Raw genomic sequence first — 19,391 nt, forward strand, 5'->3', positions numbered from 1 at the left:
ATGACCACTGATATTTTGATGAACAAAGAGTCGCATCAAAGAGATGTACGCTCATTTTGCTTTTAATTAATCAAAAATAACTTCACAACTCACCATGAGACTTAAAACTTCACATCCCACAGAAATTTTACCGAACTGAATAATTTTTACTGGTTACTCACATTACATGATGGTTACTCATGTTACAAAGTTACTCACGTTACAGTTTTTCTTCATCATTTTTATAGAAAAATTGTACTTTTTAATGATTTTGATAGTCATCACTGTGTCAAAGATTGTTTGAAGGAAGAGAATTCAAAATCCCACCAATTAACTGTGAAGAATTTTTCTCTCAGAAAACAAGTCAGTTTTTTGGTTACTCACGTTACATCACCTGAGCAGGTTGCAATATTCATTTTGAATGAGTACTACAAATTGACTTGAATAGCGGTTGTGTATTTTAAGTAGTTTGACTCTTCTAAACTTCAGAAATATATAAAGTGGGGTGTTGTTGCAATAAAAAATGGTAATAAGGCATATTTCATTTTTAACTATTTTTTTATATTTTGGTACACAATGGAAGACACAACTTTGACCATTTTTTTCCAAAGTATACATATGAAAATAAACTTTTTATTTCTTGTTCCTGAAACTATCATGTATGAAGGACTTAAATTATTAAAAAATTCAAGAAATATTGAATTTGAATTTTTAAGCTCGTGTCCACCAACCTGTGGAATTGCCCTGATCAAGGTCAGTTAAGGTCAAAGAACATAGTATTTTATTATATGAATGGTGTTTTTTTTGTGAATAATCATTCTATTGTTTTCAAAGTCATCACTGCTGTTATATTACGTCATGTAATGGAGGCGAGACTGCCAGAGGCGTTCCACTTGTTAACAACCAGCTCAGATGTCTGGTGATATAATAATGAGGGGTTTTTTCATCATTATTATTAGTAGATTTTTCATTCATCATTACATCCTTAATAGACAGCCCAGAATGGGAAGGATTCAAAATCATTTTCATCTGTTGTTTTCTTTGGCAGAGTTTTGATAATGGAGAGACGTGGACAATAGCCAAAGATATCACTGCATCAACGCTAGGACAGATGAAACCTCCCCCAGCACTATACGCACCAGGTAAGATAGAGAGAGGGGGTTGTTGCATGCGCCTGTTATCCAAGATACATGGGGAAGTCACAAATTGATGCAGAGGTTCGAGCCCTGGTCACGTTTTTCAGATGGTGACGTTAAAGGTCCGTCCCAGACGTAAATAGTCATATCTGATTGGCGCACGTCTGACAAAATTCAAATACACACACACAGGGGGTAGAGGTAGAGAGGGGGAGGTGAATGCCGGGGGGGTAGTGTGCAGGCATTGACCTTGAGTTTTGCATCCCCAATAGTGCAGCGCTTCTCAAACAGTGGTCTGCGAGAGCCCTAGAGGGAGAAAAAAAAGTTACATGTAGTAACTTTTATGCAATTTGGCCCTGGAGACCATTTCGTGAAAGAAGCAGCTGTTGAATTTTACTGACTAGCTTGCTCGCAACCCAAAAAAAAAAATTAAAATATAGACTTTTCACAGACCTGTTCAAACACGGTATGTCCGATCCGTCTACGTGGGTCAAACAAAACTAAAGCAGGCTTAGGTATGTGGTTTCGATCTAACTTTATTGTGAACTTTATGTGCATGAATATTGTGTATGTAGTTAATTGTTGCCCATTTACCGGATATTTGCAAATGCAGATTAGTTCTCAAACTGTTTGTTTCAGATGTGCTTCAGAGCTTTGTGTTCAAATTTCACGAAACATTTTTGACACATTTTCTTAAAATTTCAAAGGTGGGCCTCGAAAAAATCTGAGAGTCAAAGTGGTCCTCGTGTAAAAAGAGGTTGAGAAGCGCTGCTCTAGTGCATATTACAAAGTCTGAAGTAGTGAGACTAGATTCACTATGTTCTGTGACTGGCTCTACCACTGTAGATACATAATTGACACAGACATTTGATGAATGGGAAATAGACCTACATTATTGGTGCTATGTATATACTTTTCCAAAAATCTTTGAATTATGATGTCTGTACATGATATGCATTTGAGCCTCGGGACTACGTTGGGTGATTCAAGTTCGCGATGTTCGGTGATGGTGTTGGTGTTGAGAGCGTAAAAAGTCTGCTGAACCGAGCTGGGTTTAGAGGAATGATACCGATTGCGTTGTCGATAGCACATGATGTCACGCCTCTGCGATGCGCTGCTAAATAATCTCAACTTCAGGCAAGAAGTCTCGATGACGAATATGAAATCGGAGAGAATGCATTAAATTCTCATCGTACAGTATACATGTACCAATGTTTTGATCAATTCAAGAATTTGAAAGAGCAAATGTTTTCTTCATCAAAATATATACAGCTCAAATGATTTGTACTAATCTTAACTGTAAAAGCTAATTATATGTGTTCGCCGCCTGTTCACGAGCTTGATATTTCCAACTCCGAACTTGAAATGATGATTTTCCCAATCCCTGGGTTGGTGTTGGTGAATGGGGAATGGCACATAGATCGTCAACACCAGCCGCAGTGAATGGTTCAGCAGACGACATTCAACACCATCCTTCATCACAAACTGCTGGAAATACAACATATTTTCCGAGGTCAATCCCAACACCAGCCTGATTTCAAGTATGGTGTTGTGGCTGGTGTTCGTGTTGTCACAACACCAGATTCCAACACCGTACTTGAAATCACCCATTGTCTTTAAAACCACAGTGATTGAAATGAATTAAACTTCTTTTCTTTTTCATCAGGACCTGGGCATGGTATTCAGCTGAAATCAGGAAGACTGCTCGTAGCTGGGAATTATTTCGTCAAAGACGAGGTCGGACCACTATTACGTGAGTCAAATGGCATATTATTGATTACTCTGTACGATGACACAGCATCTGATCTGACGACAGTTGCTCTGGGCTTTGTTTTGTCTGAGATTTAGGGTTAGGATTAGGTTTGCAGTATGGTTTTATGTTAGGTTTAGGGTTAGTTTAAGGAAAGGGTATAGTGTTAAATCCAGGGTTGAGGCTGGTCATTCCATTAGTGTGTGGAATGTACAGCAGAGCAATTGTCACTGAAGCAAGTCTTCTGGAACCCTCTGGACATGTAGCACTGAAAGATAATTTTGCCAGTTGCAGCCACCCCTAAACCAAGAATAAGTTGCCCAAAATAAATTTTGAGACTTACATTTCGTAAAAACTTTGAAAAAGCACATCTTAAGCTGTCAGATGATACATAGCTTGTGAAGGTTGCTCAGCAATAACCCACACAAATACTTGATTGAATGCAGATGGAACTAAGCGGAAACTTCAAAATATGAGGAGAAAATGTTTGAATTTGGGGTTCACTCAAGCATGAGATGTGCACACTGTGTAATCTCAATGAATCTACCAAGCAGTCTGTAATAACTTGTGTCAAAGAAGCTTGTGTGTATCATGTTTTTTATCCAACATTGCAACCTGACATTTTGATGGTATGGAGAAGTAGAATTACTCTATCAGATAAGTCCTCTTTTTTTCTTTTTCTTTGTTTTTTTGCTTTTTGAAGTTTAGACTACAACTAACTATTATAGCTATGTTAATCCTATCTAAGGCCGGGGTATTTGGGAGTTCCTATGGCCGGGGGGGGCCTCCCAGGCCCCCCCCCCTAAGATCTCGGCCGTCGACCGCGCGATCGCGCCTAAAATTGGCACGCGGGTTGTCTGGGACATAATCTACAAGATTGTATAGTAATTTTTTATTTCATGCGAATCGCTATTTAGTGATTATGCTAATTTATGCGTAATTAGTATGCAAAATCATACTTTTTCCTCTAACTTCCTAAATAAAGCTCGAAATGTACTCATTTTTGGTATAGAAACTCTTTGTGGTGTCCTTAGCAAGAATACATGAAAAAAATTGTGATATCAAATCATTTTCTTATGTATTATATTGTTTTTGCAATTTATTATATATTTCTTTGTTTTTTTTTTACCTTTTTTGTTTTTCATTGTTTTTTCAATGAAATTTGTTGGGACTCTTCTGTGATCATAAAAATCATAACATGAAAAAATTTAGACTAGCAAAACTAAAATAATCATACATTTATGAAGTTTGGTTGAAAACACAATTTGCATTGACTTTGTACACAAAATCACGTTTTTGAGCAATTTTTGGTCTGACATGCACTTACATAATGTTGCGTAATTTCGGAACCACGTACCCGGGTGACGCAAAATTGGTCTCAAAAGTTGCACAAGACTTGAAAGTAAAAACTCAGCGAGCAGCCCGGTCAAAAAAATTTTCATGCCGAAAATATCGCGCAATTCGTTGAGGGGGCCCCCCCCCGGCCTAGATAGGGTTTAGAGAAACTGCCTTGGCATTGTATTGTTGGTTTCTGTTTCTGTTTATGGTAACTCCTTGTAGAAACTTGGCAGGACAGCATTTTTTTGCTGGTGAACGCCAAGCTGGTATATAACCAATTACCTAGGAGACATTTTTATGTCTAGGTTAATCAGTCATAGTGGCTGACTTTATAGATGACAGATATTACTCTTGGGGATCAACATGGAGGCAATGGCAGAGTGAGAATTCGAACTAACAACCTTGCGATTGTGAGTCCAATGCTCTAACCACTAGACCACACGACCCGTGTTGGGGTGGCTGGTCACGAACGTCCTGTAAATGCACTCCAAGCTGAAAGTGATATCTGGGTCCTGTCTTACAAAGAGTTGCGATTGATCCAATCAACCACACACCATTGGTCCAATCAATCACAAAAAAGGAAATCCAGCAACATCAACATCTCAAATGAATGTTCGAAATATTTTCTAGATATGACGTAAATTCATATGTTCATTGCTGTCTTGACAATTCAATATGCTCCTTTTTGTTGTGCACATTTCCTGAAGAAAAAAATGATGACACTGATCGTTTTCCATGTACACGCAGTTGATTGGATCAATCGTAACTTTTTATAAGACAGGTCCCCAGGGACCCTGCACATGAAAATCAATCAATGTTCAATGCTTCTTAATAGAATCTTAATTGTTCCTTGATTAATCTATGTATTTGTACTGTTTTCTCTCCCTTTCTTTTACTGTGCCTTGGGCACTCTGCAGAGTCGGTTTGGCGCATTCACACATTTTTTATTGTTATTATTATTGTTAGTATTATTATTATTATTATTATTATTATCATTATTATTATCATTATTATCATTAATATTATCATTATTATTATCATTATTATTATTATTATTATCATTATTATTATTATTATTGTCATTATTATTATCATTATTATTATTATTATCAATATTATTATTATTATTATTATAATTATCATTATTATTATCATTATTATCATTATTATCATCATTATTATTATTATTATTATTATTATTATTATCATCATTATTATTATTATTATCATTATTATTATTATTATTTTATTATATATTATTATTATTATCATTATCATTATTATTATTTAGTAGTAGTATTATTATTATTATTATTTATTATTATCATTATTATCATCATTATTATTATTATTATTATCAGTATTATTATTATCATTATTATAATTAGGAGTGGGCTATAAATGGTGATTTTTGGTTTTACTGTGAGAACAGTTTTTATGTGTTCCTTTTACCTTATCTCAACATGAAATGACAATATTTTTTGTCTCGGGTCCGAGAAAAAAGTGTGCCGGGCCAAAATCCAAAATGGCCGCCAAAACCCCCCAAAATCACAGTTTTGGCCACAACTTCTTTATTTGGTGTTCTTTTTCTTTGGTTTTGGTGTCTATTCATATGTGTTTGGGGGCAGGCAATTTGTTTTTCCTATAATTAGTACTTTTAAACCATTATTTGTAGAGTTAAAAGGTAATTATACCTAAATTTTCCAATTTTTATAGCCTTTTTTTCAGCCAAAAAGTAGGTTTTTTCGTCCTGGGTTCTTGGATATTAGATGGTACGAGGTCACAATAGCAAGCAGCTTCTTAGAGCTATATTGCATTTATTCCTCTACTATGGGTTTTACGGATATTTGTGAAATATATCTTATTATTAAATAAAAAATGTTAATTTTCCATACGGGCTATACAGTATAACAATGTACTGTTACTGTACATACTAGTACTACACTGCATATATATCCATGCATTGACCACCATGACATATGACAAGGCCTGTATAGTGTAATAGAAATAAGCTCCTAAGGTTTAAATTAGATTGTGAATTTTGAATTTGATTGCTTGTCAGCTGATGTACATGTTTAAACCAGCAACATAAATTACACATAAAAATATCACATATCTACAAGTTCATGTAGCCATATCTTCTTTATTTGGATGCTTTTTTTAAACCTGGTTGTGGTGTCTAAGTAACCGTCCTATTTGTGGGGTCACCCGGGTCAGGTAACTATCATGGTAATGTTGATCAACAGCCAATCAGAACCAAGGATTCCATGCAAGTTACCATTAAGTTAGGTCAACATAATGGTAAATTTTACGCAACAGGGCCCATAATAAGCTACAATGTAAATGCCATGTGGGGTTAATTACCTTTCTCCTCGAGTCTCCCTGAACTACATGTAGCATTGACAAAACATGTCCTCAGTGTCTGAGACAAATATATCTTCAATTTCTGGGCATCTAATTCTAAACCTAACAGCACATTTCTACATGAATAACACTATAGTTTTTATACAGGCCTTGTCATGGTGGCCAATGCATTTATGCAGCGCAGTATGTACAGTAACAGTATGTACATTGTATACTGTATATCCTCTATGGATAATTAACATATTTTATTAAATAAGATATATTTCACAAATATCCGTAAAACCCATAGTAGTGGAATAAAAGCAAGATATCGCTATGAAGCTGCTTGCTATTGTTGACCTCATATCATCTAATATCCAAATCCCAGGACGAAAAAACCTACATTTTGGCTGAAAAAAAGGCTATAAAAATTTGAGAATTTAGGTATAATTACCTTTTAACCCTACAAATAATGGTTTAAAAGTACTAATTATAGGAAAAACAAATTGCCTGCCCCCAAACACATATATGAATAGACACCAAAACCAAAGAAAAAGACCACCAAATAAAGGAGTTGTGGCCAAAACTGTGATTTTGGGGGGTTTTGGCGGCCATTTTGGATTTTGGCCTGGCACACTTTTTTCTCGGACCCGAGACAAAAAATATTCATTTCATGTTGAGATACATTACAAAATAAAAAAAAACTGTTCTCACATTGAAATTCAAAAAAAAGTTTTTTTGAATTGTTTGCCCATGAATAGCCCACTCCTATTATAATTTTTATTATAAAAGTGGTCTGATTGCACATTGGGCACTCTGCATAGTGGATTTTACACATTGTACATGTATCGTTATTATTTTCCAGATTATCTTGATAATTTTCACAACACCACCAATTATGCTAATGTGATCGCCAGTGATGACAACGGTGAGACCTGGTTCCTTGGCGGGAGGATACCGTTTGGGGTGGACCCGTTCTGGAGACCGATCCATGGAAATGAAGCAACAGTGAGTATTAAAGATTTGAGGAGAGATAACTGGATGGGTGGGTGGGTAGGTGGATGGATGGATGGATGGATAGATGGATGGGAGGGTGGTTGGGTAGATGGGTGGATGGATGGATGGGTGGGTTGATGATGGTGGGTGGATGGATGGATGGATTGATGGGTGGGAGGGTGGGTGGGTGGATGGATTGATGGTGTGGGTGGATGGGTGGGTGGTGGATGGATGGGTGGTTGGATGGATGGGTGGGAGGGTGGTGGATGGGTGGATGGATGGATAGATGGGTGGGAGGTGGTGGGTGGATGGATTGATGGGTGGGTGGGTGGATGGGTGGGTGGATGGATGGGTGGTGTGTGGGTGGATGGATGGATAAATGGATGGATAGATGGGTGGGAGGGTTGATGGTTGATGGATAGATGGGTAGATGGATGGATGGATGGGTTGATGGATAGATGGGTAGATGGATGGATGGGTGGATGGGTTGATGGATAGATGGGTAGATGGATGGATGGATGGGTTGATGGATAGATGGGTAGATGGATGGATGGGTGGATGGATGGATGGACGGACGGACGGACGGGTGGATGGATGGATGGTGGGTGGGTGGTTGGATGGATCGATGAACAGATGTGTGGGTTGGTGGGGGTGAGAGGGAGGGAAGTGGGTGGATTGATAGGTAGATAGTAATATCCTTTAATGATTCAATTGGTAATTTCCTTTGATCAAGAATGTCAGCAGTTATATGACACCTAAATAGATCCTTATCATTTGATTGGTTCTTTGATATAGCCCATATTGCATTGTAGATCCATACAATTTTGCCCAAGTGTGCAAGTTGTATGTAAGCAACGATCAACAGACTGAGCCCGTCTGCATGAGAATATTTTGAATCAAAATTTATAACTTTCATATGAAAAAGATCTATTTTTGGAAGTCATATAAACCAAATAATGAATGTTTTTCATTTGTGCGATGGACAGAATACTTTGATGAAAGATGGAATGAATGATCTATTCAACTCGGCTACGCCCTATTGAATGGATCATTTTACATGTATCTTTCACCTCTATTCTGTCCATTGCACTCATAAACATTCATCATTGATTAATGTTTTTCTTTTGGTCTTTCGTTCTTCCGCAGGCTGTGGAGATTGATAAGGGCCATGTTTGTATTAATGGCCGAACCCTCCACGCTGATCTGACGCGGGTCGTTGCCATCAGCGAAAATGGGGGCGAGACCTTTGGGGCTGGGCGTCTAGCCAGAGAGCTTGTAGAACCGGGCTATATTTTAACCGATGAGAAATTTGTCATTCCTGCAAAAGCTGCTGGTTGCCAGGTACGTGTAGCTGCATTTTTAAGATTTTTTTCTTCTAATTTTGGGTTTAAATGCCCATAAGCACAGTCCGAGTGTATTAGAGCTGCCGAGTAGTACTGATTTTCTGTATTTATTATTGAAGAATGAGAAAATACTGATGGTTTCATATTAAATACAAAAGCTGGTGTGTTGCCAGGTACGTGTAGTTGCATTTTTAAAGATTTTTTTATTCTAATTTTGGGTTTAAATGCCCATAAGCACAGTCTGAGTGTATTAGAGCTGCCGAGTAGTACTGATTTTCTGTATTTATTAATGAAGAATGAGAAGAATACTGATGGTTTTATATTAAATACTGATTTCTATTTCAGGTTCATTTTATGTGTTTCCATATTGGATAATGATTTTCAGCTTTTGAAATACAGGAATGTTCTTGATCATGTTGGTCAGATGCGGTGTATGATTTTAACTCTATAATCGGTTGCCTGAGGCACCATGCTCATAACCCTAAATAGACTGGGCTATTTTGACACCTAGATGTAAGGTCTGCATGCACTTACGAAATATAGCTTAATTTCAGAACCGCGTACCCGGGGGTCACAATTTTGGTCTGAAACGTTGCGTGAGACTTGAAAATAAAAAGTCAGCGAGCGATGCCTTCAAAAAATTTTGCATGGCGGATTAATCGCGAAAAATGTTAAGGGGGGTGATTCAGCCCCCCCCCAAGTGTTATTAGGGATAAATTGGATGATGATGATAAACTTTCAAATAAAAACTTGAGGTACATATCTTTTAATTTATTATACACTTTGTAGATATTTTATTACTAAAGATGTTTTTTTTTCAAAACTAAAAAATGGCTACGAAACAGCAACTTGCTCAACGACTATGACACCTTAAGCATAATTTTCTACTTTTTGTAAAATTTATTTATCCCTAAAAATACTCGGCCACAACCGTTTCCCTCTTTTCTCAATACAGGCCAGCATGATAGGATTCCCAGCGCCCCGCCCCTACGTCACCGACTCCGGCACGTGGGTCCTCTTCTCTAACCCCGCGTCGCCCAAGTTTCGTGAGCGCCTCTCGATACGCCTCAGCAAAGATGGATGCAAGACGTGGAGCCCCGCATGGAACATATTTTCAAATTTCTCTGGCTATTCGGACCTCACGTACTTCGAGATGAGAAATCCAATCACGGGTCTAAAATCGCAAAATTTTGCTGTTTTATTTGAAGCTGGCAACACAACATCTCACGATAGTATTATGTTCAAAATATTTAATATAGAATCCCTTTTAGGTGGACTAGATAAAGGGAAATTAAAATTTGATCCAGCAGTTTGAAATTTTACGTTTTGTAGATCTGAGGGGTGTTTCACAAAGCTTTAAGCAGGTCTTAGAGTCGCACTTCAATGCTGATGCGTTCTATACCGTACGCAATATGGAATTGAAGTGCGACTTAAGTCACATTTTTTGTGAAACACCCCCAGGGTTTATTCATACTTAGTTCTCCATGAGAACCTTTTTTAGTGTACTGGCATTAGGGAGCATTAGATTGCAAAATGAAATGGTGGACTGCTTCGTAAGTGACGTCATCTCAAGGCATTCCGCATGAGCTGCATTATCTCCAACATTCATTTGAGAAATTGAGAATGTGAATATCGCGATTCTGACTATCATGTGCATGATGTCATCGCAAGCCAACTTCTGTGGCCGTTTCACGTTGAGTGCAATCTAACAGGTCCTATCTATGATAAACATGTCGTACCTGACTTTGCCAACACAAATAAGTATATACTGGGGTACAGTTTCCATTCATTCACTCAGAGAGTCCTTACCGGTCTGAAATGCTCTAGATAAAAACTACATTATCACAGTTCATATTCGTGTTCACATTGAGTTCAATTTTTGTCTCCAAGCAACATGACTACTCCAACATTAACAAGTGGTATACTGGAAGGCCGTACTTGTCCACACATTTTAAAACTTCTTATTAATCTTCTTTGGGCACGACATGTAGATTTAACTCAGGCAGCCCTTCGTGTTTTCTGTAAATTGTGAATTGTGTACTGCCAACTCATTCACTCACCACATGGTCTACCTTCATTTAGTCTAACGCCATTCCGTCCAACATTTCGTCTAACAACCATTTGATCCAGTGATCATTTTGTCTAATCAACAGTTTGTCTATGACCATTTTGCCTCATAATCAGTTGGTCTAACATCCATTTTTTTCATTACTTAATCTAATTAAAGCAAATGGTACATGGACTAAATGGCTATTGGACCAGCTGGTTATTAGAAGAAATGGGGAGTAGACGAAATGGCAATGTGTGGAAATGTGATGAACTGATGGTAGGCCAAATGATAGTAGACAAGATGGCAATCGGACGAATTGACATTAAACCAAATGAAAATAAACCGTGTGGGGTGAATCCGTGACCTCACGTTTGGCTACAGGGGGTGTTTCACAAAGATATAAGTATGACTTATGGGGTGTTGCAAGAAACTTGCGATCAATCGATCGCAAGTCTATTTTTGGTCCCTAAATCAACCGTATGTCTTGCAGTTCATTGAAATTTAGTGATTGATTGCTAATCTGCTCCTTGAAACAAGAAGTTTAATCCGATTTGCTACAGCGAACATTGATCTATCAGTTTTAGATTGCTACAGAACATTTTCAATTGATCGCAAATATTTTCTTGCAACACCCCCTTAGAGTCATTAGAATATACCGTAATTACTTCAAGCATTCTTATTTTTTGTAAAAAGCTATGAGCTGAAATAGATATATTAGGATAATCATTGAGTATTGCAAATGTAAAGTACGCTAAAGTGAAATAGAATATTTATTAATAGTCATCGATTTTATAATCAAGATGACAACTATGTAATCAGTATCTACTGTGATATTTTTTGTTATTGTCGTTTAATGTTGTGTGTTGTCGTGAATTTATCATTATCCTCACCTGGCTCAAATTCACAAAGGGATAGAGATATTGAATTGATGGAACTTTTCATTATAATACATGTACTATTCACTCACCTGCGCATGAATGAGGCAGCATATATAAACTGACCCCATTTTGTGCAGCCAGAAGGGCCCGAATTCACAAAAAGGTGGTTCTGAAAACCCACGGTTGAGTCCATGGTTTATGCAGAATTCCTGTATAAATTACGCTTAATTTAGCGCGTATCGAGCGCGTGTATAAAACATGTCCAATGCTGATGCGCGTTTTTGTCACAGTGCGCCAAATTGACGCCTGTTACCATGGTTAGATACGTTATTTTGTTCATGAGTCCTCTGTTTTTATTCTTGAGTCCACTCTTCAATCTGCATAAACCATGGACTCAACCGTGGGTTTTCAAAACCACCTTTGTGAATTCGGGCCAAGGAATTTGTAAGAACCCTAGCTTTATTTTAGTTGCTTTTCTCCAATTTACGGCTGTTACTAAGCCTAATTTGTTAACCTTGACAGCCAATTAAAGCTCATCGTTTATCGTTTAGCATCCATTGTCACTGTAGGTTCTATTATATATTGCTTTGTTCTAGAATTCTGGTCATTCATGCAATTTTCCTCCGAGAGTGCTTATGTTGAAAAGCTTCCTTACGTCTTTTTTTAAAGCTATTTTATGATCACGTACTATTATGAAAATAAATACAGGCAACGTGAAGAGTTGTGATTGATCTGATCAATCACAACTATTGCCGGCCATAAATGTCAAAATCCATTGTTCATGTTTGTTCAAAATAATTTTTAACTATGATGTATATTCATACATTCATTGTTTTCTTGAAAATTTACTGTGCTTCTCTTTATTTATAAAGGACATTGTGCAAATTTCCTGTAGAAAAAATTTATGATACTGATGGATTTCCATAGATTTACGATTGATTGGATCATTCGTATCTCTTTGTAAGATGGGGCCCTCAAATATGGCCGGCCAGCAACATCATCCAAGTGCATAGGGATATGTGTTATGCGCTATAAAAGAACTGATTATTATTATTATTGAATGTATGATTACTAAAAATATTTTCCAGATATGATGTATATGCATCCATTCACCGTTCTCTTGAAAATTCAGTGTGATTCTCTTTGTTTACTATAAGCAGATCGTGCAAATTTCCTGAAGAAAAAAATTATGACGTTGATGGATTTCCATAGAGTTACGATTGATTTGATTAATCGTAACTCTCTGTAATATTTGGCCCAAGGTTCTTTTCTTACATATCATGAAATAGCCTTAAAAATGGACATACTGAAGATTTTTGACAAAGCATAGTGATTGATTATTGGGCTGATTTGTTAGTGATTGATTATAAAAAGGTGCAATCAATTATAGAAATCTGCCCCATGTTTTTGTTCACTTTTGTCAGACCTGTGTGATGTGGTTTAATGATGTAAATATAATTTACATTTATTTGCTTTTGATATCCTATTTGACGCTTAATTCAACCCACCGTGAAAACTGTTTTGTATTGTACACTCACAATATATATGATATTATCTTTGTTTTATGTGTGAATGGAATCATCCAAATATTGCTTGTAAAAATATATTTTCTTAAAGCTAGACTTTAATTCCTGTTCTTTGATGAAATTGCAGGGTTTTTTTTCTTTTTCATTAATATATTTTATAGACAGCATAATATTTTCTTTCAAAAGTCAATTTACTCTGAGCTTGCAAATGATTTTAGTTCTATTCAATGGAATTTATGTTAACATCTCTTCAATGTCGCCATCCCTATCTTCGATATCACCAGCACCATTTTCATTGCCATCATTACTTCATTACTGCAATCATAATTGTCACTATCAACATCATTATTGCTATCAACATGATCATCAAGTGCATCAACACAGTCATCACGACAAAGAATATAGATTTTCACGAGGGTGCTTTTTTGGTGACACAACAATTGCTCCTGTAATAATTGCTCTGGTCTTGATATCACAGAGGGCATAGGGTTAAAGTTGGAATGGTATTAGATATTTTGGTTCAGAAAAATGTAAAGATAATGATAAGGGTTTATTTAGTTATGGAGGTTGGATTTTATGTTTGGCTTAATTTGCAGATTTTCCATTGGAGAAACTGTCGTCGAAGCAATTATCAAGGAACCACTTTTTGATAAATTTGCATGTACAGTATTAGTAGAGGCATGTGGCATTTGTGGCTCAATGGGGGCCAGCAGATTGGTCTCCAGACCAACAGAGGGCAGTGGGTTCAAATCAGGGGCCACAAAACAGTTTTCAATTCAAAGTGGAGGGGGGGGGCTGACCATGCAAAAGATCACAACCATATGGGCATTTTTAGGTTTTTGTACATGTTTTTTTTTTTAAGTGGGGGACTGAATCCAACCCCCCCCCCCCCTCAGCTTCCGCGGCCCCTGCAAATCCCACCCTTGGTGTGATTTCCTTAAAGTAATTGATCCTCTTTGTGCTGCTATCGACCCATCTCCGAGGGAAATGGGTATTCCCAGAGCAGGAAGTAATTCCTCAAAAAGCTGAGCGCACCGGAATCGATAGCCCAGCTTAGCCGGGTAATATATCAGCGCCTTGAGCACCAAATATTATTATATGTATTATTATTGTAATGAACCAAAGATCAAATATGAAAATTCTTCCAAAACACACTGCTATTGCATACACATAACTGTGATGTCATTAAATGCATGTTTACATAATTCACAAAGATGTACAGCACCAACAAACCTATAACATGTTTTTTGTGTATTTGTCATAAGATTTTCATACCAGTATTTGTTATTTTATTGTTGTTTTTGGAAGTTTTTACAACTGCCACACAGGTTATAAAGAAATGAGCAGTGTTATATATTTTTTCAACATTGGACGATTTCTTGGGTGTTTTATCTTAATTTTTCTATTAGACACATTGTGCAATTTTTTTCTCACTGATTGGACTTAATAGTAATGCAGTTGATCATTATGTAGTTAATTCATACAATTTGAATTAGATATTTGAAGCAACATACGTTGGCCAAAATTTTACAAAAAGTTGCGATTGTTCTAATCGATCACGACTATGGACAGCCAGCATCATGGTATGTGCGACCTCTCTGCACATTTCCCCCTCATCAGCTCCTGTCATGATCGGCACAAACCAGCAAATAATATCGACAAGGTGAAACCTGTACACTGTTTTTCAGGAAAGGATTACCGTAAAATGTTGCATATTTTGTTGCTTCTCTTGAATTTTGCTCATCTTTTGTTCGTTTTGTAGCCACTTTGGACAATTTAATTGATATATTATTCAGAATGCAATGTATGTTTTAATGTATATATATATATTAATAATTATTCACTTTGGGGAGGAATGAGTATTTCTTGCCATTTATATCTTAGCTACTTAGATACCCGTATGATTGGACAATTGCATTTAACTGTATGTTAGATGTGTTCACCACCGCTAAGGCATATGCTAAATGTAATTTACTGGTGCTTTGCGTTTTCCTTTTACTTTGATTTTTGTCTTATTTGTTATAGCAAGTGTGAAATATAGCCCATCTTGAATGCCAAACAGGCATTTTGGGGCTTTATACGTAACAATTACCAGCTCAAACATTGTGCATAAATATATGTACTGATCTAAATGTCTTGCTGTATAGTGCGTCCCACAAAAAAGGAAAAGCTGTTTTCAGAGATAGATTTCACAATAAGCCAGTTCGTAGTTCCTTTCTGCGCATGATCAAAAGATTCTAGCATGATCAGAAGAAGGTCATTTGTACTAAAGTGACATGGTGCTTTAAAATCTAATGAGATAAGCACCAACTTTGATGTCCTGATTATTATTCTTTTGAATTGTCGTTTTTCTTTTACATCCACAAAAAACAACAATGCTTCCACAAACGACTGGTATTTCACAGTTTGTCAAGTACATTGTGCAACATGCGAAGATATGCATTCAAATTAGGAATGCAACAAATACCTTCATTAAGTGTTCATTGGTGTGTTATCCTAGTCACCTGGTCTATTCAATTTCTTCATCCTGCTATGTAAGGCAAGCTTACGTAATATCTTGCTTTGAAATCTGCCTATCATGATGAAAGAAATCCATGTAGTGTTTATCTCACATCAAGCATCAAACTATAGAGAAATAATTGAATTGTATATGTAAATTAAATTTCATAATTCATTTGCCTTAAAGAAAATACATGGAAATCCTGGCTTCCTTTTTTCTGGGACGCCCTGTATATCATCAGTTATTTGTGATACTTAATCTGTTTTCAAAGGAAATGTAAAGTATGATCTTGCTCACAAGTCAGTTGTGAAAATATTTTGTTTTTCTTGTTTGTGTGAATGTTTGTGCACTAATACTTAACATCAGAGTAATGACAATTGATCACACTTAACATCGGTGCTGATGTGTCTCACGTTGCGCCAATAACTTTCAGGAAGGTAGATTCTTTAAAAAATTTATTCAATTTGCAACGTTTTGTGAGGTTGCAAAACATTTTTTTTCTACACTGCTGAGGTATTCGTGTATGTCTAGTACATAATGTAACATCAAAAAGATGTCAATGAATTGCAATTATTGGTGTTTGTTTTCTCATTTTACACTGACGATTTTAGAAGAGATATATTTTAAGATCATTATCAAATTGGCAACAGTTAGTGAGGTAATGATAATAAAGATGATGCTGTATATTGGTCACGTACACATTTAGGTGTATGATATTACCAGGGACACTCCCTTTGAATAGTTAGATGCAAGAGCAAGGCTTTGTCTTAGAAAGAGTTGCGATTGATCCAATCAACCACAACTATGGATGGCCAGCAACATCATCATCTAAAATTCAGTGTTTTCAAGTATTTTACAGATATGATGTATATTCATACATTTTGTAATTCTCTTGGAGATTCAGTGTGACTCTGTTTGTTTAAAATGAGATTGAGCTAATTTCCTGTAGAAGAAAGTTACGGTGTGGGTGGATTTCCATACAGTTGAGATTAATTGGATCAATCATAACTCTGTGTAAGACAGGGCCCTTTATACCTCCAAAGTCTGCTTGTAATGTTTCTATGTGCTGGCACGTCATATTGGCAATGTCTTATGGGGTGTTGCAAGATACTTGCCATTAATCACAAGTCTATTTTTGGTCCCTAAATCAATCATATGTCTTGCAGATAATTGCAAATTAGTGATTGATTGCTAATCTGCTCCTTGGAACAAGAAGTGTAATCCAATTTGCTACAGCGAACATTGATCTATCAGTTGTAAAATTGCAACAGAATATTTGCAATTGATCGCAAATATTTTCTTGCAACACCCCTTGGTGTCATAGATCTCTTAGGTGCTTTTCACAGGCAATCTGGTATTTTGTGAAATGCACAAATGTCTAGAAATGGCATACTGTAATCCAGTAATTTGCAATTATATGTCCTTCGTTAACAGTTTGGCAAACTTCGAGGTGTTTCATAAGTGTCAACATGTTTTTATTTCATTTGCAGTACAAAGCAAAATTCTGAAGTTTTTTGTGGTCCTTTTGGCATCTAGTCTTTACTCTAGACATGGTTTGGTTAAAGTGACAAATATTAGTCTGTGTTTGCAGACTATTTTCTCACCTTCCCCATGAATTGTGAGGATTGGTTATAACAAGCTACTTGGGGGATTCCTGAGGAGGAAGACATGGTTTTACAGTGAGAACCTTTGCTTTCATCCTTTAGGGCCTGTTGTAGACTGAATGGCCCAAATTCACAGAGGCATGGGCGGAAATCCCAGGGGGGACAGGGGGAAGGGTTCCCCCCCCCTACTCAAAATAGTAGGGGGGGGGGCACAATATCAAATGTCCTCCCTACTATTTGCGGTCTTATATGACTGTTAGAAATACATCATTCAAAATCGAAATAAAACATGTTATTTAGGTCGAAATGAGCTTAAATTTGGGGTGATAACTTTTTTTTTGGGGGGGGGGCTTGTCAAATTTTCCAGCCCTTGTCCCCCCCCCCCCCCCCTACTTTTTGGGAGAGATTTCCGCCCATGCACAGAGGTGGTTTTGAAATCTATCAGTTGAACCCATGATGGTTTATACAGATTTTATGTATCAATTATGCTTAGTTTACAGGGTATCTCAACAAAATAAAGTTTAAAGTTGTGGTTAAAGTATGGATAGCCAATTGTTACATAAATCACTGATAATAGAGATATCATACTTCAGCTCATTTGGCTCTCAAGTCATTCATAATTGTCTAGGAAGTATAACTAGATGATTGTCTTCATCATCAATGAATCAGGAAAGAGCAAAGTAAACATAAGAAACATATATGTTTCATAGAACTTAATAAAAATTTTTTTATACTTTTGGCTTCCCATACTTAAACCACAACTTTAATCCCGACTTCAGAATACGTGCCATGATTTCTATAGAGGGCTCAGTCTCCATCAGACCAGCATGACACTTGAATCCATCGCAAACCTTCTACATGCATTCCTGTGAAAATACACCCATATGAGAATTGCTTGAAAAGTACTGGATGAGACTGTTCAAATTGATTGTATCTGTATATCAGGATCTGCTTTTTTAATGTAAAATGCATTATATAGTCGTTTGAATATATTGCTTGATTATTAATCTATGATACGAGCTTTGTCCTTTTCTTTGTGTACTATATGACCAGGGGGTGCTTCACAAAGATTTTAGTGTGATTTAGGGTGTGTTCAATGTCGAGGGTTTTTTTTTTCAAATTTAAATAGCAACATTAATCATGATTGAAAAGTCAGTCACAAAACACAAACACGACCAGGGATGCATTGTCCAATGTCGAAAATATGAAGCTGTTATAAACGGGTAATTCCTGTAAAATACTCAACCTTTCAGTACATCCGACCCCCATTTCTCTCAAGTGTTTTACTTCACTTCCTAAACTGACCAAGTCATGGTCCTTTGAAAGTATTACAGACTGTTGAAAGAACCAGAAATCAGGGATAAAAAAAATCATGAAAGTCCCACATATATGGGGTCGGATGTGCATATTGTATGGAATTATCTTTTTCGATGTTTAAATTTTCCTCCAAATCGCGATTTGAAAGACGTTTACTCTTACGAGCGGGAATGGGGGACACAGAACTCTCCGTTTGTATCTCATACCAGTGCGTTTTGTAATCCTGTTTTTAATCATGATTCATGTTGCTGTTTAAATTTTGAAAATCGACTGTAAGTCACTCTAAAATCTTTATGAACCCCCCCCCCCCCTTGATGCAAGGCAATTCTATTGAAGACATTAGAAAGATTCATTTAAAGGGGAAGTTCACCCTGAAGAAAACTTTGTTGTAAAATTAGCAGAAAAAATAGTAAAAACTATTGGTGACGGTTTGAGGAAAATCCGTTAAAGAGTATGAAATTAGAGTTCTAAGTTTTGGATTTGTGACGTCATAAACGAGCAGTTGCCCCATGTGTTATGTAATATAAAATGCATGAATATCAAATTGTGTATGGTTCCTGATGATTTCATTTTGTTTTCTGTTTATGATCGGGTGTGAAATGATTTGTCTAATATTGATATACAAAAGGTA

The 19,391-nt window shown here is 36.6% G+C and overlaps 1 protein-coding gene and 1 long non-coding RNA gene across 2 annotated transcripts in view; one reads left to right on the forward strand and one right to left on the reverse strand.

The window, feature by feature from the left end:
- The window catches only part of LOC121405851 (sialidase-4-like), a 34,851-nt gene extending 22,818 nt beyond the window's left edge, over positions 1–12,033 (forward strand). Inside the window, 5 exon segments of the mRNA XM_041596823.1 lie at positions 1,028–1,121; positions 2,782–2,868; positions 7,412–7,554; positions 8,689–8,883; positions 9,841–12,033. Of these exon segments, the coding sequence (XP_041452757.1) occupies positions 1,028–1,121; positions 2,782–2,868; positions 7,412–7,554; positions 8,689–8,883; positions 9,841–10,200 (879 nt within the window). The 3' untranslated portion in view covers positions 10,201–12,033.
- A 4,145-nt stretch (positions 12,034–16,178) lies between these two features.
- Positions 16,179–19,100, reverse strand: LOC121405883. The gene is made up of 2 exons (XR_005968718.1): positions 18,200–19,100; positions 16,179–17,948 (listed from the first exon to the last, which is right to left on the reverse strand). It is a non-coding gene; the product is annotated as an uncharacterized LOC121405883 (long non-coding RNA).
- Positions 19,101–19,391: the final 291 nt, after the last annotated feature.

The sequence above is a fragment of the Lytechinus variegatus genome, chromosome 19, assembly GCF_018143015.1.
Source record: "Lytechinus variegatus isolate NC3 chromosome 19, Lvar_3.0, whole genome shotgun sequence".
Classification (NCBI taxonomy): Eukaryota; Metazoa; Echinodermata; class Echinoidea; order Temnopleuroida; family Toxopneustidae; genus Lytechinus; species Lytechinus variegatus.